The sequence below is a fragment of the Marmota flaviventris genome, chromosome 8, assembly GCF_047511675.1.
Source record: "Marmota flaviventris isolate mMarFla1 chromosome 8, mMarFla1.hap1, whole genome shotgun sequence".
Taxonomy (NCBI): Eukaryota; Metazoa; Chordata; class Mammalia; order Rodentia; family Sciuridae; genus Marmota; species Marmota flaviventris.
In genome coordinates, this window is record NC_092505.1 from 55,782,082 (window position 1) to 55,809,322 (window position 27,241).

At 40.7% G+C, this 27,241-nt stretch overlaps 1 protein-coding gene across 8 annotated transcripts in view; it reads left to right on the forward strand.

Moving 5' to 3' along the window:
* The window catches only part of Mylk (myosin light chain kinase), a 120,451-nt gene extending 113,156 nt beyond the window's left edge, over positions 1-7,295 (forward strand). For 7 of the 8 annotated variants that reach the window (XM_027936014.2, XM_071615271.1, XM_071615272.1 and 4 more), the window contains 3 exons: positions 1,305-1,434; positions 2,911-3,042; positions 6,278-7,295. In XM_027936014.2, coding sequence (XP_027791815.2) covers positions 1,305-1,434; positions 2,911-3,042; positions 6,278-6,528 — 513 coding nt within the window. In that variant the 3' untranslated portion in view covers positions 6,529-7,295. Of the gene's footprint in view, positions 1-1,051; positions 1,144-1,304; positions 1,435-2,910; positions 3,043-6,277 lie in introns of those variants that run through there. The other variant, XM_071615275.1, reaches the window with a different exon arrangement.
* The last annotated feature ends 19,946 nt before the right edge of the window (positions 7,296-27,241 follow it).

Genomic DNA, 27,241 nt, shown 5'->3' on the forward strand with positions numbered 1-27,241 from the left:
TTTACTGAGCTTCTTAAGTGTGGGAAGTTAATTCAGGAGGAAAACGGTTTTTGCCTGTGCAGTGTGTGGTCCGGTGAGCGAGTGCAGAGCATCAGGCCTCTGGAAAGGCTGTTTCTTTGCTCTCTCAGAAGGGGACAAGTGGCCCATCTGAGGTCATAGCTGCTGGGCTTCTGCAGATGTCAGCCTCTGGATGCCTAAGAAAGCTGCTGTGAGGCAAGATGGAGAGACCTGGCCATGCTATAGCTTTCTTATCTTAGTCATTCCCACTGGCTTTAGAAAAAGGGTGAGAAACTTTATTGAAAGATGAGAAACACAGTTATACACTTTTGAAGATTTCTTGACCTAAATCCTATGCTTGGTAGAATTTTCACAATCCAGAGAAAGTAGATCTCAAGGCACTGGGGTCATGGCGCAGGGGTAGAGCCCCGCACGTGCGAGGCCCTGGGTTCAATCCTCAGCACCACACAAAAATCAATCAATCAATCAATCAATCAATAAAAGTATAAAAGAAAGAAACTAGATCTCAAGTTCTGATCCTTCTCAGCAGCAATTCCACTCCTCCCAAAGTTCCTCTTCGGGTGCTGCTTCTCGATGCCTGAGTGTAGAGCAGGGACTAGCACCCCTCTCGACTCCACTGTGCTGTCAGAGACTTGTGCTGGGGCCAGCCCAAGTGTTTCTCGAAATCTCCTAAGACTCTAAATCATTGACTGAGCTAAATGGAACTGTGGAGATCTTCTTGCCCAAACCCTCCTAATACACAGAAGGAAACTGAAGTCCAGAGAGGTTAAGTGGAGCTCCCAAGGTCAACAGAATGTTGGTTTTTTTTTTTTTTTTTTTTTCCTTGTGCATCAGGACCCATGGGATCTGTAGTAACTATTCTCTTGACCAGTTATAATCCTTTCACTGGCATTGTTTTACAAGAAACAGCCCCAGTGGGCCCAGTCAGCAATAAGTCTTTGGAGCTGTCTCAGCCTGCAGTTGCTTTATATAAACTATCCCTTTTATGGGAGTTGAAGCACAGTATGAAAAGGGTTTTTGTTTCATGTTGACCTTGTTTAGTCACATTAACGCACACACCAGCTCCAGGCCCCATTCCATTCTCCGAACATCTTCGGACACGCTGATAGTGCTGAGCAGAGCAAGGTTGGGCTCAGTCCTCCAGCAGGACCTCTGCGCTCGCTCGGGAGGCCCTTGGTCCAGGGAGCAGCTGTTTCTCCCAGGCTGGGCTCTTCTCCCCGGAGGCCCGGCACTGCTCCACTGGAACCAGGGACACTGCCTGAGTCCAGACTGTGTCTGTTTTCCAGAAAACGGGCAATGCTGTGAGAGCCATTGGAAGACTGTCCTCTATGGCAATGATCTCAGGGCTCAGTGGCAGGAAATCCTCAACGGGATCACCAACCAGCCCGCTCAATGCAGAAAAGCTAGAATCTGAAGGTAAGGAGCCTGGTAAAAATTCAAGAAGATTTTTTTTTTTCCAGCCAGTTGGTGAAAAAGAAAGGGTTGGGGTAGAGGAGCATTTTGAATATTTGGGGTTTGGCTGTGTGTGTGTGTGTGTGTGTGTGTGTGTGTTAATGTATCCTACAAGGATAAATTCAGGAGTACTTTTAGGTTTCCCTGACAACAATTACTAAATCTAGCGAGTATTCTTTAATTGTTTAACCGTGTGTTTAACTATTTTCAGTGGGAAAGTTATTCTATGCCTACTAGAACTAGATGACCTCGGCTCTTCTTTTCCCTCTATTTTGCATAAAAATTAATAAGGACTTATTAAAAACTTCTCTTTTATTAAAAAATTGAGACATATATTGATAGGCAAAGACAAAATAAAAATCATATACAGTTGTCTAAATTTTTTAATATCCTTCCATTTTTCCATTGTCCTGTAGTCTTGTTTGGAACAAAAATTAACGTGTATAGTCTACATTCTCTGCCACTGTTCATGCTGCTGAAACAAGTTAGGCTGAGTGGGCTTTGGTCAGCAAGCCTCCTGGAGATGAGAGGTTAGCTCCTTGCCCACCATTTTTGGGGTGCCGTCCCACCCATCTCCTCAGCCAAGGCCTTGGCCTCTCCCTGCTTTGGGTGCACTCAGGGGCTGGCAGTTATCTTCCTGAACTGCCTCTTTTGGCCAGAGATGCCCCTCGATCCCATACTACCTGATGCTTTTGGTATCCACAGGTGAGACACTGAGTCTAGATTCCTTTTGTGCAGAGGCAGAGTAATTGGCGAGGCTGCTGCTGGCTGCTCTGGAGCTTCCTTGCAGCCAGCGACAGTCTGTAGCATGTGGGTCTGGTCCCTCCAGAGCCACTCCTGCCTCTCACTACACATCTCAGACGTAGCCTGAAGAGACGAGAGTAGACACAGGAGCCCCTCCAAGTTCCATCTTTTCCCCTGGACCTATCCCATAATACCAGTCCACAGCCATACATCTTCGAGTCCACCTAAGCGTGGAACACAAAACTCGGGCAAGTTGACAGTGCCTCTAGAACCTGATTCCTCCCTTCCAAGGAGCAGGTGAGCATCCTGCTGCAGTAGGAGGGCGAAGGATCCTTGAAATAGGAAGGCTGGAGAGGTTCTGTCCTTTTCAGACGCCCTCAACCCATCCTGACACAGCAGGAAATGCAGCCAAAACCCCTTTCTGAAGATGACTTCCTCTTTCAATGTATTGGCATCAGGGCGGAGAGAGGCTGAACATTTCCCTGTTTTGGGTACAGTTCTCACTGCTGCCAGAAACCATTTGGCAGAAGGCCAACCATCCCCAGGAGAAGTGCTTATGATTCACTTCACTAAGCTGCATTATTTGCTAAATTCTAGCAAATTCTTTTTTTTTTTTTTTAAGTCAGCCTTTTTAAACCAGGGGAGAAGAGAGAACAAGGAATAAAGAAATGACCAGCTTCTCTCCTTGTCTTCTAGAAGATGTCTCCCAGGCTTTCCTCGAAGCCGTTGCTGAGGAGAAGCCCCATGTAAAACCCTACTTCTCCAAGACCATTCGTGATCTTGAAGTCGTGGAGGGAAGTGCTGCTAGATTTGACTGCAAGATCGAAGGTAAACTGAGGCTCTGCTTCTCACACACCCCAGGGGTGGCCCAGGAGCAGCCTGTGTAACATGGCAGGGCTGTGCTGCAGCAGGAGGAACAGCCAGACTCTGAGGTGCACTGGGTCAGGAGGAGCCGGTTCCAAAGGGCCACTCCCTCCACCCTGCCTCTTGAAGGGTAGTGCCCTTCAGTGACTTTCCCACGGGCCCAGCTGATATTTCACCTACTTACCCCAGCCACCAGGCTTATTGTGGGCCTTCCTGGCTGTGTAACATGCATAATGAAGTGAGCTTTGCGAACTGCTGAGAAGCCTGTGAATTCCCCCCAGAGGCACTGAAAGGGAGCTTGGCACAAAGGACAGAGAACTGGAGTTGGCAAGTTCTACTGCTTATTGACAGGCTCAGTGACAGTGGATGAATCTGCTGGGTTTAGGCCCTTTATCTATAAATTGACATCTAACCCACAGTGGCCCTAGTAGTTCTGTGAGGTCCCATACATGAAAAGGGAAAATCTTTTAAGTCTTTAAAGTGGTCATGAAACAGTGCCAGGTGTGGTGGCACACACTTATAATCCCAACAATTTGGGAGGCTGAGGCAGGAAGATCACAAGTCCAAAGCCATCCTCAGCAGCATCCCTGGGTTCAAACCCCCAGTACCAAGGAAAGAAGGAAGGAAGGATATTGTTGCCTCTGGGCATGGGGGTTTATGTGTGTAATCCCAGCTACTCGGGAGGCTGAGGCAGGAAAATCACAAATTCAAGGCCAACCTCAGCAATTTAGCAAGACCCTGGGGGAAAAAAAAAAAAAAACAACCCTGGGTTTAATCCTCCGTACCAAAAAAGAAGTCATGAAGTAAAGGGGAAAGTAGGGGCTTGGTAAGCTCAGAGGGAGAGCATGCAATGTGACTTGAAAGTAAGGGAAAGTTAGGACCCAAGGACCTTAAGGGATCTTGGCATGGTGCCTGAGAAATTAGCAGAGTTGATGACACAAAGCTGTTCTGTTTCCACAGATTGCAACATTCTAGAAATTCTAGGAGCAGGATAAGTCAGGCCTCTTTGCTTCAAGTCTGGGACTTTCACATGCCAACCAAAGTGAAGAGTTTTTTCCCCATTTTGTTCTGAGCACGTAAAGCACAAAAGTTCATTGAGCGATTTCCCCAAGGTCACACAGCACAGCGTGGCCTTCCGAACAAACCCTGTCTCCCATTCTGTGCAGCTTTCTATCACTGTGGCCATGATGCCTTTGAGTAAAATAACCCAGCCTTAGGAAGGAGAAAACAAATTTTCTCCTCACCTTTATATTATCTAGATGCCTTATAAATATTTTGTCTACCACAATTTTTCTCTTTTTTTCATCTGATTAAAAAAAAGGGGGCTGTGCTGCCTTTGGTAATATGAAGGTTCTCAGATGGGCTTCTGCTCGAAGCCAGAACCGCCGCCTATAACTCTCACCCTCACCATTGTCCTTGGTCTTCTGAGTTCTTTCCTTTTTAATTTAACATAGTGATGATCATCTTTTGTATGTAATCTCCTTAAGATTATCTCCTTATATTTGTATAACTTCTCACTGGTACTTGCAAGAGAAATTAAAGCATATGGATGTTGTTTGATAAAAAGAAAATTATACTTAAAAAGAATGTTAGAATTCTGTTAAGTTTCTTTCTTTCTTTTTTTTTTTTTTTTTTTTTTTTGTACTAGGGTTTTCACTCAACCACTGAGCCACATCCCCAGCCCTTTTTATATAGAGACAGGGTCTCACTGAGTTGCTGAGGGCCTCACTGAGTTGCTGAGGCTGGCTTTGAACTCCTGTCCTCCTGCCTCATCGCCCCCTCCCCTAGCCACTAGGATTATAGCATGTGCCACCATGCCCATCAATTCTTAAATTCTTTTTTTTAATATTTATTTTTTAAGTGTAGATGGACACAACACAATGCCTTTATTTTTATATGATGCTGAGGCTTGAACCCGGGTCCCACCCGTGCTAGGAGAGCGCTCTACCGCTGAGCCACAATCCCAGCCCCAGCAATTCTTAAATTCTTGTGTCTAATTTTTATTCTAGCTTGGACCAAAATTTTTTCCTCTAGAAACACTTCTCCAAAATAAATAAATAAAAATTTTAAAAATGCTTATCCAAATTTTAAGAGAAAGACAGTTGAAATATTATATATAGTATAGATTTAAATATACATCTATATATATTTATATCTATATAATTTATTTAAACCTATATATCTATATAATATGTTTAAACCTATACTATATATATAATATATGTATATATACATATATGCAATGTTGATGACACTCATGTGTATATACATGCTCCACTTTAAAATATGTATTTATTTTATGTGTATGAATTATATTGTTTTGTGGGGGGCGGGTACTGGGTATTGAACCCAGGGATGCTTTACCACTAAGCTACATACATCCCCAATCCTTTTCAAAATTTTTATTTTAAGACAGGATCTCACTAATTTACCTACATTGTGATCCCCCTGCCTCATCCTGCCAAGTAGCTAGAATTTACATATGCACACCACTGTTCCTGGCTTATTTTATTTACTTTTTAATACTGAACTTCGTGGAAACATGACTAACATGAAACGAGGCCAACCAGTGAATTCATTTCCAGTTATCTGCAGGCAGGTTACCTGCATCAGATTCAAACAAATATGCTTTTTTTTTCTTAGCAATATCATCATTTCCTCTCATGTTTTATATAGCTGTTATCTGCTTGGTTGAGTTGTATTTTATGTACCATGAAAAATTCACCCATTTTAAGTGTACAACTCAATTATTTTTAGTAAACTTTTCATCACTCACCCATCAGCACAATTCAATTTTAGAATATTTCCAGCACCCCAAAAAGATCCCTTGTGCTCATTTATTCTGAATATTTTTAATTTAAAAGTTAAGCTTTTATATAAGAGAAGACAATGTATTTTCCTCCAAAAGATATTCAGCCCTAAGTGTGCAGTCAGAGTTGGAGCATTGTTTCAAGGAGGGCTGGTGAGGGCCCAGCACGGGTAGGAAATGGATACCCTTGAAATTACCTTATTTGGGGTTTCAGATCATAGTATTCATAACACATGGCCATGTGTCAATGTAGATATCAAAACAGATACGAAGAGCCAGCGTCAGAGTTTTTCCCTTGACCCCCTTAATCAATAGAGAGTCGCTGGTATGAATCGATAAAAGACTTTGAATAGCAGACTCTGCAACCTGTGTTGTCTCCCTGTGATGCAGGATATCCAGACCCTGAGGTCGTCTGGTTCAAAGACGACCAGTCAATCAGGGAGTCCCGCCACTTCCAGATAGACTACGACGAGGATGGGAACTGCTCTCTGATTATTAGCGACGTCTGTGGGGATGACGACGCCAAGTACACCTGCAAGGCTGTCAACAGTCTTGGAGAAGCCACCTGCACAGCAGAGCTCATTGTGGAAACCATGGAGGAAGGAGAAGGGGAAGGGGAAGAGGAAGAAGAGGAAGAGTGAAACGAAGCCAGAGAGAAGGGGGTTCTAAGTCATTTTTAAAAGGACTGCTTCTCTAAAGCTCAAAAAACTCGAGATAGTAAAAGCACCTAGTGTGATAGATTTTTCTAGTTAGGCCATTTGGGGGTTGATTCTTCAGCAATAGCAGTTGATACCTAGCAGCATTATTGATGGGCATTAATTTGAATTAGCTGGCACCTTAAGATACTAGTGCAGCTAGATTTCATTTCAGGAAATCACCAGCAAAATGCCTGACCAGTTGATTTTGAGAGAAGGTAACCAAAAGAAATTTTTACCTGGACAAAATCATAAATTCCCCAACTGAACACACTCATGAAGATAAAGGCCACAAGGGCTTTGGGCCCGGATGCCACAGTTCAGCTCAGAGGGCACCTGGAGATGGAAGGCCTTGCCCCAGCCCCAGACTCCAGAGAACCGCAGCATTTCACTCTGAAAGCAGTTGAGCCATTTTAACTTACAAGGCACACTACTCCAAAGTATGCTGTAGATAGATGTTAGGCCGTTCCGTTTCCCTGTCCCTTTCAACCTATTTTTCTGAACCTGTACTTGTCATGAGTTTTGGCACTAAGGACATATTAATTATGTTTCTTAGATTCTGAAGACAGGTCCCAGGCTCATGGATGACTTTGGCTTCCTTAGGAAAGGAAAATATCCTTTTCTTCTAAAATCAGTAGGAAATGTAAACTTATCCCATTCCACAAATGTCTAGCAATTTCTGACATTTGGATAAAAACCCGTGGAAAAAATAATTCTTGCTAATGTGCTTTTCTTATTCAATCAGGATTCAGATTTGTGCTATATTACAGAGTATCCAGCCTGCATGCGTGGTAAAGATGTTTGTGTCTCAGTGTAGGAAAAACCAGTTTGCTGAAGTTAGTCAATTATTTATTGGGCACTATGAAACCAATTTCAACAGATGAACAACTGTAGAATTCCACGTACTTTGAAATCTTCTGCAAGATAGTCTTGAGTTTAATAATCTTCATTTTCAACACTCTCCAAAGAGCTTGGCCTACCTTATGGGTCCACTATATTTTCCTTCTCAAATGTGCATCAGTCATGCCTGGCCCCCAGCCTTGAAATATATTCTTAGACCTGATAAATGCACTCAGACTCGCATCTGTAGGAATTTTTAACTTTCTTTCACAACCTTGGCACTTAAGTTTTTGTCTTTATAAAACTTTCTGAAGGTCATAAACAAAGACCATAAACTGATGCTATACCCTAGTGCATTTCCTCTGTGTGTGTGTGTGTGTGTGTGTGTGTGTGTGTAATATTCCAAATACTCTTTTTTTTCTTTTCCACTGTTTATAAGGTGCAGCAATTTACTATTTCAAGGGACTTTTTAATAGTTTCTTTAGAACCAATTTTAAACTACTTCTGTGCAATTCTTCACAGTATCAGCATTAGAATTTTGATTTTCAGTCTTATTTTTTTCTTCTATTTTAGCTGCTTTTGCTAATTTCAAATTGCCAGTATTTTTCCTTTTTTTTTTTTTTGCTTTTTAAAGTTAGTTTTTTTTTCCTTTATAACCACAGTATTGCCACAGTTTACTATAATAAAGGGGTTTTAATTTGATTTAGAGCATTCAAAGCGTTTTTCATCACTTTGTGTTTGAACTATAATCTGTGTGTGTATGTTTGTGTATGTGTGTGTGTGTGTGTGTGTTTTGTGTGGGTGCATGGGTGGTATATATGTGTGTTTTCAGGTTAATGCCTTCTTGGAATTGTGTTAATGTTCTCTTGTTTATGTGCCATCAGAATGGTAAATGAGAACACTACAACTGTAGTTAGACCACAATTTTTAAATAAAGGATATCACAGTGCATGCTGTTTGTTCAATCTTTGCAAACCTCTCTCTCTTTCCTCCACGCTACCAATTGTAGAGTCCACAGGTAACATCCTGATAACTAAAACCAAACACTATCCCAAACATATGTGAAAAACTGACTTGTAGTGTTGTGTTTTACTAAGGAACAGAAGATACAGATATAAAAGATGTAAACACTTCTTGTTTATTCAGATGACCTAATTTAGTTCAAAGCTCTTCTCAAGTGTCAGTTTAGTGCCATTACACTCTAGAAGGATATTTTATATAGTATCAGCACCTTGTAATGCTAAAATCTGTGTGACGTTTTTTACATGTGACAAAATCATCATCATCACTGATTTTATTTACCAGAGCATGGTTTGAGTTGGTGACATTAGACAAGTTCATTATTGGCAACCAAGTCTTTTTCTATGTCTCAATAATGAAGGGTGTGCTCAGGAAGCTGTCAGTCCTGCTTACAGGAAGTCCATTATTGGATATCAGCTAATAAGTCCCCCATGTCTTGGGCTATTCAAGTAATATTGTGGCTATTCTAGAAAGAATTCAAGACATGTTGTTAAGTGTTGGAATGGATGATTCTGTGGTTCCATAGTCTACTCTGGAGAGAAGAAATTCATTGTCCAGTTAAGATTTAAAAGTTTTCATTTTTTTAGGGCAATCATGATCTACAAATTTTCTTGGTGAGGAATTTATAAAAGAGAAGGACTGTTTTTATTCCTTGCTAGCAAAAAATGTATGATACATATTCTGCACCAGAAAAATAACTAATACACTTTATTCCATTCATTTTCATCCCATCATTAAAATCCGTTGAATATTCCTTGCATTGCAGATCTTCCCATCAAAAGATATGTCTATGCATAACTAGAAAGATATGCTGATTCTTGTCAGCTGACACTTTATATGAAGTCTCTTTTTACCAAAATGTTTGATATTTGCACTTTGTTTCCCATTTGATGAATGGATGAATTTGATGAATCTGTGCTAACGAGTTTGAAGGTGGTGATGGAAATTGAATTCTGAGGAAACACACTTCTCCAGTTAACACAAGCAGTACTGCTGTCCTTATCCCCTGGGGTCTCCTCTGTGTCTTGAGGGAGGATGGCTACTGTCTGTGGCAGGGGTTACTGAGGCTTTCTGCTGTCCTGGTTTTCTGAGTAGGTCAGGCTGGGTGAAGAGTTGGGTAATGAGCTGGGAACAGAGTGTTAAGTGTCCTCTGGGCAAAAGCACTTAAGTGCTGGTGCAAGACTCTCCATAACAACAGGCCAAATGTGGGATGATGGCTACTCTCTCCACCTGGGTCCCCAGCCAACCTAGAATTGCTCATAACCAGCAAGAAATAGACCTCAGTTCTTACAAACCACCAAAGGTTTTAGGGTACTTTGTGGCTGCAGCGTAACCCAGACTATCCTGAATCAAAGTTATCACCATATTCTAGATCTGTGAGGGCCAATGTGGTAACTAGTCACAAGTGGTTACTTCAGTTTAAATTAAATGAAATTGCAAGTTCAATTTCTGCCATACACACCTATAATTCCAGCTTCTTGGGAGACTGAGGCAGGAGGTTCACAATTCAAGACCAACCTCAGCAACTCAGCAAGATCCCATTCGAAAAATAAAAAGGGCTTGGTGTGTAGCTCGGTGATAGAGCATGTGCCTAGCATGTGCCAGGACTGGGGTTCAATCCCCTGTAACACACACACACACACACACACACACACACACACTCTTCAATTCCTCAATTTCATGAACTATATTTCAAATGCTTAATAGTCACATGTGACTACTGGCTATTATGCTGTACATAATAGATTTGAACCTTCTCCAAAGTTCTATTAGCAATATTGTAGATGGACAATTAAAAGTTCTATCAGCTGGGGATGGGTTTGTGGCTCAGTGGTAGAGCACTTGTATCACTCATGTGAGACACTGGGTTTGAGCCTCAGCACCACATAAAAATAAGTAAATTAAGGTTTTGTGTTCATTTTTTTTAAAAAGGAAGAAGAAGAAAAAGGGCAAAAAAAAAAAAAAAAGTTCTATCAGCAAAGTTCAAAGTTGCTAAGGTGGCCTTGAACTTGTAATCTTCCTGCCTCAGCCTCCTGAGTGGCTGGGATTATAGGCATGTGCCACCACACCCGGCTTCAGTTATTATTCTTAATTCATTTTTATATTCATATGAGATTTTTCATTTCTTAATATATTTTAAAGTACCACTTATATGCTTCTCACCTCAAAATCTAAATATTCCTGAAATTCACAAGCAATTACTAGACTACTTGTGATATGAGACCACCAGCAAGGCTAAAATTTTTCAGTGTCTTTGGAACTTGGAGCAACTTGAGGTATAGGTGCATCCAAAGAGGACATATAAGACATATCTCTTCTACAGAGAAGGAGAAAATCAGGGGCAGAATTTCCACCACAGTGATCCAAAAGGAAAAGGGAGAAGCCATCTTGACAGTCATTTAATCACAGCTGGCTTTGACCAGGACCCCTTCCCATTAGAACAGGTGTATGGTGCTTGGGGTCAACATTAAATTTCTAACACTGGGCGGACCCAATGATGCACTACTTGGGAGGCTGAGGCAGGAAGATCACAAGTTCAAGGCCAGCCTGGGAAACTTAGTGAGACCTTGTCTCAAAATAAAAATAAATAAATAAAAAGAGCTGGGGTCAAGCACCCTTGGATTTAATCCCCAGTGCTGACAGAATGAATTTCTAACTGATGGTTTTAAATTTTAACCCAGAGGTCTTATCTGTGAGCCAAATGCTCTCACATTACAGGAAGGACTTCAGGTCAGAGATTATAGCCCCAAGAGTCTTTGTTTGAGGTCTATGATAAATTTTCACAAGACATTATTTGACTCTTGGACTAGATTTCTCCTTAGTTGGAAATAACTAAGGAAGAAGGAAGTTACAAATTAACCTAAGTCAATTTGGTCATTCACATTATTAACATTTTTACATTATTAACATTATTCACATTTATTAACATTTTACAGGCCTCCTGTAGTAGAGAGATAGATTGAGCTATAAGAGCTTCTTCCATAACCTTGCCCCAGAGTGTATGTTACAGTGAAAAATATCCTCAGAGCAAATTTGTCAAAGATTTGTTAGAAAATAATCATACAACCAATTCTGCAAGGTCCATGAAGTTCCAGTTCGGTCTCTCTAGAAAGCACTGAAGGCAGATACTGCAGTAGCCTGGGGTAGGATCATGCTAACCTGGTTAATCAGCCAACTGGAACCAGTACCTCTTGAAACTATCCTTAGAACTAACTATTCTGATTTAACCAGTTTTATTCCCATCTGTAAAATACCTTGTTACCTCTTACTATAGCTAGTGTGACTTGTGCCTCAGCTTCTTCATCTATAACAGAGATGAACATAGTGGTTGCTGGGAACAGAGTGTTACAGGGAGCAGGTTGATACAGAGATAAACTGAGCTTATGCACAGCACCTGAGTCTATGGTAAGCCCCTCTTCTGACATTCAGAGATGCTAACGTATCAGAAACAGACTCTACCGTCAAGGAACTAATTATACTCCTGCAGAAATAAATATGTGAAAAAAATTATGCACTATGAAAGAGTAGAATAATTAAGTTCTACCCACCCAAATCTTGGAAGTACCAATGCATTTGTACAAAAAATAATTGTTGTGAGTTTAGGAAATGCAACATCTGCCCCTTGTTCTAGGGCAAAGTTTTAATTCGCAGTCCCTACACATTATCCTTCTTAACAAAAGAGAAAAGCTCATCTGACCTAATTAGTCTTATTTTCCAATCAATAGGAAATTTCTCAGCTTAACTGTAAGATTAGCTTTAATTGCACTTAACCTTTATGCCAAAGAGTTTCCCAAGTCTTAACTGATATTTACAAAAGCTAATTCACACCGGCTCTTTCCTGTCAGTATATTAACCACAGAACAAAGGGGCTCTGTGAAGCAGTCCTAGGAAAAGACTGAGTGGGTATCTTTTTCCAATTGCTCAAAACTGAGGCTCCTATTTTCTGGGGAACAAGGAGATCAAAGGTTTAGGAATCAGAAAGCGACAATACAGAGATGTCCAAACATGAGCTACTGAAGATAAGCAGGATTCTGTATTCCTTGGAGCCTCCATTATATTGATAGTAATTTTTTAAAGATCATTAGACCTCTCAGATGTGAAGACAAATATGGGAAATGACAGGTGTAAAACATCAGAATTTTGGAAGATAGAAAACAAAGAGTGGGAAACTAAGTCAAAGCAGAGAAGCTACAACTAATTTCCTGCAGAGGAAGAAACAGAGAGGAAGACACATTGGGTCTGTCCTGAAGAATTTGCAAATGGTAGACTGGAGGAACCAAGTGTCTGTGAAAGGGCAAAGATATTAACTCACAGGTGCAAACCAAGGTCTCCAAAGTCAGAGGCAAAAGTCTGATGAGGAGATGAAGGCAGAGGAAGGGATTACTAGAAGTTGGACAGACAAGATCTAGAATCCAGGGTGGACATTCTGAACATATCACAAGTACCCATGTCACAGGGCAGAAAAGAGTCTGGTCCTAGATAGGCATCCACTTGCTCAGAGCATTTTAGACATATTCACATCTTTAAAGTTTAAGTTAGTTGTCCAAGAAGCCAGTAACACATCCTATTGATGAATGTCATGCTCATTTATTTAAAATAGCTCAGGCCAAGTATGGTGGTGCACACCTGTAATCCCAGTAACTCAGGAGGCTGAGGCAGAAGGATTGTAATTTTGAGGCCAGCCTCAGCAATTTACCAAGACTCTAAGCAACTCTGCAAGACCCTATCTCAAAAAAAGAAAAAACAGGGCTGGGATTGTTGCTCAATGGTAGAATGCTTGCCTAGCACACACGAGGCACTGGGTTCGATCCTCAGCAACACATATAAATAAATTAAATAAAGGTATTATGACTATCTACAACTAAAATTTATTTAAAAAAAGAAAAAGCGTTGGGGAAGTGGCTCAGTAGTTCAGTCCCCAGTATCAAAAAATACAATAAAGTAGCTCAGTTAACTAATTCCCATTTAATCCAACTTGCCTGACTTAACCACAATTTACATTCCCTCTGTAAAATAAATGAACTGATACCCACATACTTCTGTTACCACTGAATTGCATATTTACGGAGAGTCAATGGTTTCTTCTTAAACTTCGTTATGCCAGTTGTACATGTTCTCATAGTTACATAATTTAATTATTTCATAACGCAATAAAGATTGAGTCCTGAAGAGAAGAGTAGTTTGTTTCTATGGAAGCCAAATGGAGACTATTGGTCACACGGAACACCTGCCATTGTCTCTGTCACTCCCAAAACCTTACTAAAATGAAAGTCAAGGAACAGAAGAGCACAACCTCACAAGGCACAGAAAGAGAAGACCCAGTTGTTAAATAAAAATTACAGGAGGCCATTGTTTTGGACTAACCTCCCTCACCTCCCTCACTAAGCTCCAAAAGACCAGGCTAAAAATAAAAATGGGGCACACACTAGTGTTCCATGCCACCAAGCTGGAACTAAGCTGTTTATCTAACCTGAGAAATCAGGAGTAGAGAAATAGCAGTCAAATTTTCCAAACAGGCCACTTTTGATTGGCATGATGGTGATGTTTTTCTGCCTTAATCCTTTTGCCAAAAAAAAAAAAAAAAAAAGCAAACTGAGTTATATTTCTAGTGTTCTGTCTCCCTGTCCCTGCCCTAAAGGAAAGTCACTTTGAAATAACCAGTCCACTGTTGGTTTTGTTTCTGCTTTCTTCAGCCCTTTTCTGTCTATAAAACCAACCTCCTATGCTCAGTTCATTAGAACATTTATTCTATTTTATGATATGAGATGAATCAACAGTAAAGTGAATTGAAACCTGTAAACTAAATTGTTGTCATGGTGTTTTTTGACACAGCAGACTTGAATTGTCGACAGAATTTTGGGATCGACTTGTTGGGAATTAATTTTAAGTTTCAACATTCCCTACTCTGTAAATGTCTGTAGGGAAGAATTCAGCAAAAAGCAGGGTAATTCCTACGGCAGATTTACCCAAAGAAATGGACATCTCCCCGCCTCCTCCTCCAGCTCAAATGGCCAGATGGCAGTCCCATCTCCAACCACAGCAGAAAGGGGATCTGGAGAGGCCATGGACCAGTGGACAACAGGCAAATCTAATGTGGAAAGCAAACAGGGATCCCGGGAAAAGCCACACACTGAGCCTCAAAAACCCAGCCCTTTCCCATTGATGGCTGCCAGAATGCTAGCCTCAGAATTTGTAGGGCCATCCTGCTATAGGTGCTGTGGTGCATGCCTTAATCCCAACAGCTCAGGAGGCTGAGGCAGGAGGATCATAAGTTCAAAGCCAGCTTCAGCAATTTAAGGAGGTCCTAACTAACTTAGCAAGACCCTATCTATAAACAATTTTTTTAAAGTGGGGAGGGGTAAGATGTGACTCTGTGGTTAAGCACCCCTGAATTCAATTCTGGTACAAAAAAAAATTTTGTAGGGCCCAATAAAAAATGAAAATATGGGGGTTCCTTGTTTTAAAAGTCTCAAAAATTTCAAGACAGTGACAGCAGAGCATTGAACCAAGTGTGAAGTCCTTCTAAGTGCAGGTCCTTGAACTGCTGCTCCCCCAAAGCCGCTCCCCCAAGGCCAGCCCTGCTCTAGGTTATTCCTGCACAAGCAAGGAACTGGAGGGCTTTTCTTGGAAAACTGGACAATTCTAAGAAATGACCCACATACACCATGGTGTGGTCATTTTTCAGCAAAACAGGCAGGTTCTCATCAAATCGCAAATGTGGGTATTTTTTAAAATATTTTTTTAGCTGTAGATGAACACAAGTATCTGTATTTATTTTTACGTGGTGCTGAGGATGGCACCCAGTGCCACACACATGTGAGGCAGGTGCTTTACCACTGAGCTACAGCCCCAGCCCCTAACTATGGGTATTTTATGCATTTGAGAGTAATTGTTATGCACAAAGAGATTATTCAGAGACCATCTGCTCCTTTGTAATTAATATTTACCTATTGCAAAATGTATTACCTAGTTCTTCCTTAAAATTTTAAATTGAGTTTCCCAATATTATTTGGTGGATTCATAAATCTACAAAACTCTACTATTTACTTTTAAGGAGCCTTTTAGATCTAATTTGTGCTCTTAAACATTTTACAGCTGCATTCATAAGTGTAATTAACACATTTTATTTTCATTTTATATTCATTTGTCTTATTTTAAAAACTTTTAAAGAAAAAAAAACCTAGCAAATACCTTCTCAAATAAAGTGTCTCATAAATAAATTTATAAATTCTGTGGGACTTAACTTCTCTTAATGGTCCAATACTGTTGTAGATTTAATAATAAACTTTGAATACCAAACCTAAATCAATTGCAAGATTTACATTTTGAATGGGAATTGCAGGGTAACCTATTTCTCTATTGTACCTAAATATCTTAACCTTAAATCTTTATCTTTTATTTACCTCTTTACTAAATTCAAAATTCTACAAAGTTAAAGAAATATGGGCATTTGAAGGATCTCTACCTTCTCAGCTGGGTGAAGTTGCTCTTTGAACAGGACCTCAACTGGGCATGAGACCTGAAGACACAAGACACCCTGGTAATCTATATTATCTTGTGACTCTGCCAAGCTAAATTCCTTCCTGCAGTCACTATGTTTTTATTCCCAAATCCAGTTCTTAGGCTTAAGTCTTCAATGTTTCTTTATTCCTGAGAAGTCTGCAACCCTAGTTGAGATTGCAGCAAAGGCCCTTTCTTTCTTTCTTTCTTTCTTCCTTCCTTCCTTCCTTCCTTCCTCCCTCCCTCCCTCCCTCCCTCTCTCTCTCTCTTTTTAATTGTAGATGGATACAATACCTTTATTTTTTTCCTTTTTGGGAGGGAGAGGGTATGGGGGATTTAACTCAGGGGCACTTGACCACTGAGCCACATCCCCAGCCCTATTTTTTGTATTTTCTTTAGAGACAGGGTCTCCCTGAGTTGCTTAGCACCTCATTCTTTGCTGGGGCTAGCTTTGAACTGGTGATCCTTCTGTCTCAGCCACCTGAGCCACTGGGATTACAGGTGTGTGCCACTGCGCCCGGCTTATTTCTTTATTTTTATGTGGTGCTGAGGATCCAACCCAGTGCCTCATACGTGCCAGACAAGTGCTCTACCACTGAGCCACCACCCCAGGCCAGCCCTTCATTTCTTCATTGGGTTTACATTGTGTTAGTCCTCTTCAGTTGTAAGTTTACTATTGATCTCTGAAGATTGTTATGGCCATTCCATTGGATCCTCAGGATTCTTATGTAAGTCTGTTGAAGGCCTTTGGGACTTGGTAGAATCCCAGAACATTTTCAGATCCCTCTTTCTGGTACAGCCACTCCCTACAGACATTACAGGCAAACTACATCCAAGTGAATTCTGCAAATGAGGGATTTGTCTGACAGTGCTAAGTTGCTCTGACTCTGGGCATGGCACAGCAAGGCCCACAGGGAACGGGCCCCATCTACACACAGAGCTTCAGCCTTGGTTGCCTCGCTCTTAAATACAGGCAGGCAGCCAAATAGCACCCGATATTTGAGGAAAATCGCTGAGCACAAAAGACAAAGAGGACAAACACACATTAAAAAGAACTTGGAAGGAACTGAAACCATGTAGAAAAATAAAACAATAACTATTTTTAGTTTTATCTTCCTGAAAAAGAAAAAAAAACACATCTAAGAAACAAAAAGAGGATACTATTTTTATAAAATTTAAAAAATGAAAGAAAATATTCAAAGAATTCCTTGGGAGACAAAATTCTAGAACTCTCCCAGAAAAAAAAAAAAAAAAAGACAATGAGAAGTAAGAGAGAAGAGATAAAGGATCAGAAGAGAGTCAATGTGCAAATAGTAGAAAACCAGAGACGAGAGGAAGCAGAAGCGGGATCAACATCCCACCTGACCAGCCCTGGTCTTGGCCAGTGGCTCTCACACTGCAGGGGCAGCATGGAGCCAGTTCTGTTCTAATAGTGCTATTAACTCATCATTTGCCTTTCTTCACCTTCGTCCACCCATGAATGTAGAGGGCAGTCTCCAGAAACCTGCCTGATGTGTGATTCTGAGGTCTTGGGTTTTCCTGTGATTTAAGTTTTTCTTATTTCTAATTTCTAATTGATGAGTATCAAATACCTTAAGTCACATCAATAAAAGCTCTGTAGGGGCTTCATTTATTTTTAAGAGTTTAAAAACCACTACTCTAGGTGTTGATTTAATCTTGACTAGTGCTAGCAAGTTCACATGGGTTTAAAGACCACAGGCAGCACCCCAATGTCACCACCTCACCATTGCCCCCTATTGTCTTTATTTGAGCTCCCACCAAAATCTTCCCTTGAGCAAAAACATCAATGAATTTACTGATGTCATAAGGGAGGTAGGTCAGGGGAGTCTATGTCCATCAGCATTTCACTTGAAAAACCTCCACAGACTTGTCTCTTCTGATTCCCCTCCTCTCTCTACTTGTCCCCTTTGCTGTCTCTTCATTCATATATATATATATATATAGTAGATAGACACAATATCTTTATTTTATTTTTATGTGGTGCTCAGGGCCTCTCACATGCTAGGCGAGCGCTCTATCGCTGAACCACAACCCCAGCCCCTCTTTGCTGTCTCTTGGTGTCTTTATTTCCCTCTCATCTTCCTCCTTCCATAGGGTCCACATCCATGCATCCGACCAAACAATGATAGAAAATACTGAAAGAAAAACAAAATCTGCACTGAACATGTACATATTTATTCTTTTCTTGTCCTCATTCCCTAAACAAGACAATATAAACACTGTGTAAGGTATTGTAAGTAATCTAGGGGTGAGCAGATACAGGAGGAGGGCTGGGTACAGTGCTCAGTGGTACAGTACTTGCCTAGCATGTGCAAGGTCTGGGGTTCAATCCTCAGCACCCCCCAAAATAGTATACAGGAGGATAGATGTAGATTTTTATACAAATACTATGTCATTATACCATTGTACAGAAAGGACTTGAGCATTGTTTTTTTTTTTTTTTTTTTTTTTTTTAACCTGTGGGAGATCCTGGAAGCCCTCCCCCATGGATACTGAGGGTTGACATACATCTGAGATTTAGCTAAACCAGCAAGAATGAAACAAAACTAAAAATCCACACCCCTGACATCTACCCTTATAGAAGGCAGAAAGACAAAAAAGAATTATAGTTTTGATACAAAGATGAAATTTTATTCAAAAAAAGACTGTATTCCAATGAGAAAAGGCAAAATACAAATAAACAGAACATTTTTTTAGACAACAGATGTTCTTTCCCAGCCAAAGATAAACTCCCTTCCAAATTTTTTCCCTCTCTTGATCTATGCCTACACCTTTTATTAAAATAAGATCTTACTACAATGCCATGAATAACCCACTTTTTTACTTAATATATTCTACATGATTTCCGTGTCAATATATCTTTTCAAACTCAAAAAATTTGACAGACAAGATTAATGAAAACTCTTACATCCTTCATGTAGAATCACTGTTGAGAGATGATTCACCCTGAATATCTCACTTTTCTGCTCAGTTCAAGTACTCTGATCAAAGGCCATTACAACCAACTCAAGAATGCTTGTACTGGGGCCAGGGTTGTGGCTCAGTGGCAGGGCACTTACCTAGCATGTGTAAGGCCCTGGGTTCTATTCTCAGCACCACATATAAATACATAAACTAAAGGTCCATCTACAATTAAAAAAATATTTTAAAAAAAGAAAAAAGAATGTTTGTACTGGGAGACACAGAAGGACAGGCCCTTAAGAAGGTCCAGGATGGTAAAGATAAAGAGCTCTCCTTCCAGAATAAGATGGCCTCCACTCCAGAATATGGATAAGGATTCTTTCCCTCTGGAGGAGTGAGGACCAGCAGCGACATGTATAGCACACCTCCTGAAGGTGCCAAGTGCCATGTGGCACTCAATGGATCGCCCTGTGTGGCTAGGGCTGGAACCAGCACAAGATGCTGCTCTGGCTGCTGCTTTTGCCCCAGAAAATAAACCATTTGTTTCTGACTCAAAGACACTCCCTTCCCCCACTTTTCTCCACAAAGGTATCTGATATAACCCACCCCCCACCTTTTTTTTTTTCCTCATATGGAAGACTGGGTAATTTAGGAGGGAAAGCATTTTATTTGGCTTATGTTTCTGGGGGTTGGCATCTGCTTGGCTTCTGGTGAGAGCCTCATGCTGGGTCATAAAATGGTGGGAAAGTGGAAAGCCAGTGGATGCCTGTGGAAGAGAGAGCAAGAAAGGCCAGGGCACTCAGAACAACTGTTCTTTCCAGAATGAACCCACTTCTGCAAGACAGGCATCAATCCCTCTTAAGGGCCTACTCACCTCTTAAAGACCCACTTCCCCACATTGCCACAATGGCAAATTTCAACTGAGTTTCAGAGGGCTCAAACCATAGCAAAGGATTAGCTACCTGGACATGTAGGGTGGACTTTAGAGTCTGAATCCTATCACCACCCCGCCTTTCCTCCATGGTTTTACATGATAGAGAAACCAGACCACCAACCAAATGGGGATCCAAATGTCAGCTGTCTCCTCGGTTGGTAAAGCACACAGTTGTAGTTCTCTCTGATGCTGCTCTGGTGGGCCATGGCAGTGGGGTCATTTCCTAGCTTCCTGAGTTGAAAATAGCTGTCTGGCTTATAGCACAGGACTGATAAGAACTCACTCACTCCTCATTCTCCATCAGAGGCAGAGACACCAGAAGAGAGCAAGAATGGTACCCTGCAAGCCTGAAGAAAGAAGCAGCTGAGCTGCCCTTCAATGCAGTGACTCTGTGAACAATGTCACCTCCAAGCAAAAACATGGCTCAATGGGTTTCACAGATCTTAACCTCATTTTGTTGTCCTCCACATGGATAGGCAGAGGCTAGATATGTCTATTTCTGATATTCCTTGTGTTAGGCAATTTTCATTTTGACCTCTGAGTAGCTAAACATACTTCCTATCTGAGAAAATTCCAATAAATCATCTCAAGTGTGGGCAAATTGTTCCTTTCCAGCTCTCTCATCTCTAGCATTTGGACATGAGACCTTGCAGTCAGATGCCCCTACCTAAGACCTTGACTCTGGAGTAACACAAAGAAGCAAATGGCAGTTTAGAATCTTTCCAGAGGTGGAAGAGAAAGCAATAAGAGCAGAATCCAATGTCCAGTGGTAATGGTGCCAATAACAGAAGCCATTGAATATCAACCACATTCTTCCTGGGTATTGAGTTGGTCTCTATTTCTGGCTAATTCCCCATGGTTCCTGTCCATGTTCCAAAACTCATTCTTCAGCTTTTCCATCAATTTGTGAGCCATCCAATATCCTTTCAGTAAAATCCTTTTCTAACTAACCAGAATTAGTCTTTGTTGTTTTGCAACCTGGATATTTGGCTAGAACGTCACATTTTACATGCAGAAGTTGCTTTATCTATGGAGACAGAGGTGAGGAAAAAGGTTGCCCACCTCTAGCCCAGACATTTCCATCATTCTGATTTTTGAGGTAAACATATCACAGCTTTGCCTTAGAATCCTACTATCTATGCCCAGTATGCAGTCAGGAGAATGAGGATCATGGTACAAAATATGGCACCTCCCTATCAACATGGTTTCCCTTTAAAAAAGCACCAATGGCTATAGCCCCTAACATCTTGTCATAGCAAGGTTAACTATATAACAGCTTCCTAGAGGATGGTCCTGAAGTAGACCATCTTATTCCCCTGCTTTCAGAATTTCTCTTTACTTTTAATTTATGACAAAACATTTTTGTATATTTAACATAAAAAGTATATCTAACATATAAATGAAGTACACCTAAGTTATGAGAATAAAAATGAAATGAACACTCTGAATTAACATCTTTCTGAAGAACAGCACCGAGGACGATGGAGCTACCACTGGGTGTGGTGGCATATATCTGTAATCTCAGTGACTCAGGAGGCTGAGGCAGGAGGATTGCAAGTTTGAGGCCAGCCTGGGCAACTTAGTAAGACCTGTCTCAAAGTAAAACATAAAAAGGGATGGGTATGTGGCTCAGGGGGAGAGCTCCTCTGAGTTCAATTCCAAGTTCTGTATAAATAAATAAATAGATAGATAGATAGATAAAATAAATGATGGAGACAACTATGTGATGCTCTTGGATGTCATACCTCTGCCTCTGTTTATGTTCATTATGCTTTTTTAAAAGCAAGTTTATTATGAAATATAACCAACATGTGATAAAAGCCCCAAACATAAATACTTAAATTAACAAATCTTCTCAAAGGGAAAACCTGCCAGACCATCACCCACCTCATTTCCAGCATGCCCAGAACCCCCCCCCCCTCCAGATCCCTGCTGTGTGTCCCCTCTTGGTCGCATACTTCCCACCACAGGCATCCACTCTCCTGACTTTGAGCACTGTTCTTTGAACTTCTCTATAGTTTTGACACTTGAGTATGTATCCTTAAACAACATAATTCTGTTCCGCCTTATTTCGAACTTCAGATGTGAATCATCCCGTGTGTGATTTGTGCCTTACTTTCTTCACTCAGTATTATGTCTATGAGATTCATCCGTATAGTTGACTAGAGGTGCAGTTTATTTGTTTGCCTTGCTGTAAGGATCCTATAATAAGAATATACCATGATTTATTTGCTTATTCTACCATAGATGGATGCTGTGTTGTATTCAGTGCGAGGACAATAATGAACAATGCTGTTTTGAATATCTGGGGTAGATATTGAGGGAATCTGTAAGGGCATCTACCTGGCAATAGAATAATGGTCATGGAATATGTATTATCTTCAACTTCACTACATAATACTGAACTCTTTTCCAGAGTGAATGCACTAATTCACCACCAGCAGTCTGCAGAGTTTCTGCTGCACTAACATCCTCACTAACAATAGGTGCTATCTGTTTAATTTTAGCCAAATGGGAGAATGGCTAATGGTAACTTACTGTGCTTATTTGTACTTTCCATTTTCCTAATAATGAGGTTGTACATATTTGCATATGCTTATTGGCCATTTTATTTTTTCTTTGGTCAAGTCCCTGATCACTTTCTCCATGTGATTGACTCTGATAGATTTGAAGGAGTTTTTATATATTCTGGAAGCTAATCCTTATTATATGCGTGGCAAATATCTTCTCCCATTCTGTTCTTTACTTTTTTTTTTTTTTGCTTCTTTGTGCAATCTTTTAATAAACAAAAGTTTTTTATTCAATGTCATAAAATGTATCAATCATTTCACTTATTGCTGGTTATTTATTTTTAAGTACTAGAGATTTACTCAAGGTCCTTAACCACTGAGCTATGTCCCCAGCCCTTCATTATTATTTTTTTTTTTTTTTAATTTTGAGACATGGTCTTGCTAAGTTACTGAGGGCCTTGCTAAATTGCTGAGGCTGGCCTCAAAATTGTGATCCTCCTGCCTCAGCCTCCCAAATTTCTGGGATTACAGGCTGCACCACCATACCTGACTTATGGCTGATAATTTTAATATCTAGTTTTAAAACTTTTTGTCTATCTTTTGGGTCATAGGGATAATCCCTATACCAGTTTCTAAAAGTTTTAAGTGCTGTCTTTCCCATTGCAGTTGGATAATGATTTTTGTGTATGGCATATACTATGGTTTGAATGTGTTCCCCTGGTATTCACAGGTTAGACACTTAAGCCCCAGTGCCATGCTGTTGAGAGGTAGAAGCTTTATGAGGTGGTCAAGCCACAAGGATCCTGCCTTTATCAATGGATTAATGCCGTTATCGTGGGTATGGGTGTCATGAGCAGTTTCTACAGACTCAGTTTGAGGTGCAGTTAGATTCAATAAAATCTATTTTATTAATGCTGATCAAACTTCAGACACACATCCTAATTCTAAGTCCTAACTGAGTCTACACTCAAGGGTCCCAGTTGCTCACCTGAGATGTGTCTTAAGTCCGGGTCAGTGACACTCAATCCAGGCCAGGGAGTCTGGTGCAGGGGGGACAATAGCGATGGAGGTCTCCATCTCTCTGTCTGGGTTTTGTTAGTCCTGTCGGCCCCCAATTAAGTCCTAGCTTGGTTGTGCTGGCAGCTGATAACCAGGTGAGTCCTGGGGAGTACGCCTGGGGTACAGACTCTTACATCACTAACTTAAGTCTATCTAAGTTCTGTAGTTTATCTAAGTTTTGCAGCTCACATTACATCATGAGCATACTGTTTATAGTCTTTTATCCAATACATACACTAATTAATATAATCAACAGTCAATAATCCTATATATTTCTGGTACTCTTAGCAGTGGGATAGTTACCATGAGAGTGAATTCCTGATGAAAAGTTTTTGTTTGTTTGTTTTTTTTCAGTTGGGTCTGGGGATTGAACCCAGGGACAACTGAGCTACATTCCCAGCCTTTTTTTTTTTTTAAAGAGAGAGTGAGAGAGGGAGAGAGAGAGAGAAAGAATTTTAATATTTATTTTTTAGTTATCGTCGGACACAACATCTTTGTTTGTAAGTGGTGCTGAGGATCGAACCCGGGCCGCACGCATGCCAGGCAAGCGCGCTACCGCTTGAGCCACATCCCAGCCCCCCAGCCTTTTTTAATTTTAATTTTAATTTTGATACAGGGTCTCATTAAGTTACTTAGGGCTTTGCCAAGTTGCTGGTGCTGGCCTTGAACTTGCAATCCTCCTGTCTCAGCCTCCTGAGTTCCTGGGATTACAGGTGGGCACCACCACACCTGGCACTGATAAAAATGATTTTTGACCCCTTCCTAGGATCTCTCTCATGTGTCCTCTTACCCTCCCGTCTTCTGCCAAGGATTGACACAGCAAAAATGCCCTTTCCATAACCTTGGGCTTTTTGGCCTCTGTAACAGTAAGAAATAAATCTCTGCTCTTTTTAAATTTCTCAGTCTCAAGTAGTCCGTTTTAGCAGTACAAAATGGACTAAGGCAGTAAGAGATCGGGAAAATAATGTTTTTCCATCTGGATACCCAACTGTCCCAGCAGCATTAATTAAAAAGCCCATGTTTTCCCTACTGCATCTCCCTCGTGTAGGAAAGTGTCTGTATGTATGGGTCTGTTTTTCTGGTCTCTATTCTGTTCCATTGGTCTCTTTGCCATCATCATGCCAATACCATGCTTTTTAAATTACTATAATTTATAATAAATCTTGAGATCTTGTAAAGCAAATTTTCACAATGCCTTGACAATTTTACATTTCCATATAAAATTTTATTGTTTTTAGCTGCATGAGGTGGTGCCCGCCTATAATCCCAAGTGACTCCAGGGTCTGTGAGGTAAGAGGATCCCAAGATGAGGCCAGTTTAGCAACTTAATGAGGCCCTAAACAACTTAGCAAGACCTGTCTTAAAATAAAAAATTAAAAAGGACTGGGGATGTAGCTTTGTGGTAAAAACACCCTTGAGTTCAATCCTGAGCACCCTGCCACCTCCTGTTGCAACTATTATTGTTTTGGGGGTACTGGGGATTGAACCCAGGGTTGCTTTTACCACTGAGCTACATCCTCAGCTCTATTATTGATTTATTTTTTTTGAGACAGAATCTCACTAAGTTACTGAGGCTAGCCTTGAATTTGTGATCCTCCTGCCTCAGTGCCTCCCACCTCCAACCCATCCCCCTTCCCAGTTTCTGGAATTACAGCTGTGCACCACCATGCCCAATCCATATAAGATTAAAAAATTTTTTTTGTAGTTGTAGATGGACAGAATTCCTTTATTTTATTTGTATATTTTTATGTGGTGCTGAGGATCGAACCCAGTGCCTCACGCATGCTCTACCACTGAGCCCCAGCCCCAGCCCTCCATATAAGATTTTAATCTGGGGTTGATAATATAGCTCAGGGGTAGAGAGCTTGCTTAGCCTTTGTGAGTCCCTGGGTCCAATACTCTGCACTGAAATAAAATAAAATAAAATAAACCTGTTTGGCAAATTCCACAAAAACAAAACAAACAACAGAAACTATCTGATGGAAATTTTATTGGTATTGCATGAGATTTATAAATTAATTTGTGGACAACTGACATCTTTACCACATTGGATCTTTCAACCTACCAACTCCGTAGTTGTCCAATTAATTACTTAGGTCTTCTTTAATGTCATCCCATAAAGTTCTATAAATTTCTACACAGAACTGGAACATCAGCACAGAGACCATATTAACCAGTATCATTACCATCTCTCTAAACAATACAAAAGCTTTTCAAATTTGCCTGGTCATTTAAAATAGTCTCTTGTTTGTTGCACATCCACCATTACAGCTCATGCATAATAGTCTCATTGCCCTAAAATTCTCTGGTGCTCCACCAATTCATTCTGTTACTGGAGATGGAATCTTTTGGCATGGAAACAATAGAAATGAGAGTGAGCTAAGCATTGTGATCACACACAAGCAAGGCTTTAACTGTGGCGGCAGCTGAAGGGAGACAGCACTGAGAAGGATAGGGAATCAGGCTGCTCTTCAGACAAAGTGGGATGTAAACTTTTTATCAACTTGCTGGGGTGGCTAAAGTCGGGTCAGGGACGCTACTCCAAAAGATGTTTCTTTTTGCATGAGACTCAGGTCACCAGGCAGTCACAGTCACTCTGTCCTGGGAATTGTTGAGTTACTTTTGCAGCTGGTTACCATTATCCTGTGATAGGGCTGAAGGGCTTTAGGTGTTTTGGCTGCTGCTATTTCTGCTGCTGCTGCAAGCAGAAGGGTGGGGTAAAAGAAAACACAGCCCAGCTACAACTGGCAATCCACATGTCTCCATGCAGTGCCGAACAGAACCTGACCCAAAGGTTAAGGTAGCAAAAGGGACAGACATAATATGAAGACGGAGATGCCAAGTCTTTTCATCTCATTTCAGTCACCCATCAGACATCTGCAGGCCCAAGCAAAGAGTCCATGATTTCAGCAAGCGTAACTTTCAGGTCCCTGAAGGGTAACTTACCCAACGCTTATCATCATAACCTACATGTCAGAAGTGTTATTGACAGCAAAGCTAATGAGAAACTAAAAACACAGGCCAGCTGTGTGACCACCAAAATTAGTGATTTTTGAGTTAAGAAGAAGTGAAGCTGGAGGGTTTATTTAGATTTTTTCCTAAGGAACAATTTCACCTTTTGCAAAAATTCTGCTTCGGTGGTTTTATCATGGTCTCATTGAAAGAACACAGACTAGGAAGAAAAGAAAAGAAAAGAAAAGAAAGCCATGATACAAAGATTAATAGTTTATCACACCCAGGACCCATTTTGTTGTCCCAGCCTTTTGTCTTACCATGGTAGTCCCTGACTTATCACCACCTGTCTAGTGGGGGAGAGAAATCACACGGACTAAATATAAAATTACTGTAAATTATATGATGAGAAATATTTGGAGACCATAGCAGGGATTCATTTCAGAAATTCGGGGAAACTTCCCTTGAGAAAGTGACTACAGAATTTAAATCAGAAGGAAGGCTGGGATAGGGACTGTTCTAGGCAAAAGGGAACAGAATGTGCAATCTCTGGTAGAAAACAGCCTTGCTCACTGGAAGACCTAAGATAAACCTAGTATGACTAGGGAGAGCACAGTGTGAAGTGAGACTAAGAGGGAGGTAGGAGCCAGACTATGCAGAGTTATGTTTGCCATGTTAAATATGTTACACTTTATCTTAAGTGTCACTAAAAGTAATTTAGATGTTTTAAGGAAATAGGGCAGAGGAAGTAGTAGACATGAACAAAGTTGTATTTGGAAAAGATCACTGTGTACTGTACAGAACAAATGGGGGTTGGGCCTAAGTGACTGCAAGAAGATACATTGAGTTTTAAATTGATTTCCAACTGCATTTGTACCTTCCACTTTCCCATTAAGTAGATTATTTGGGGGAAAAACAATCA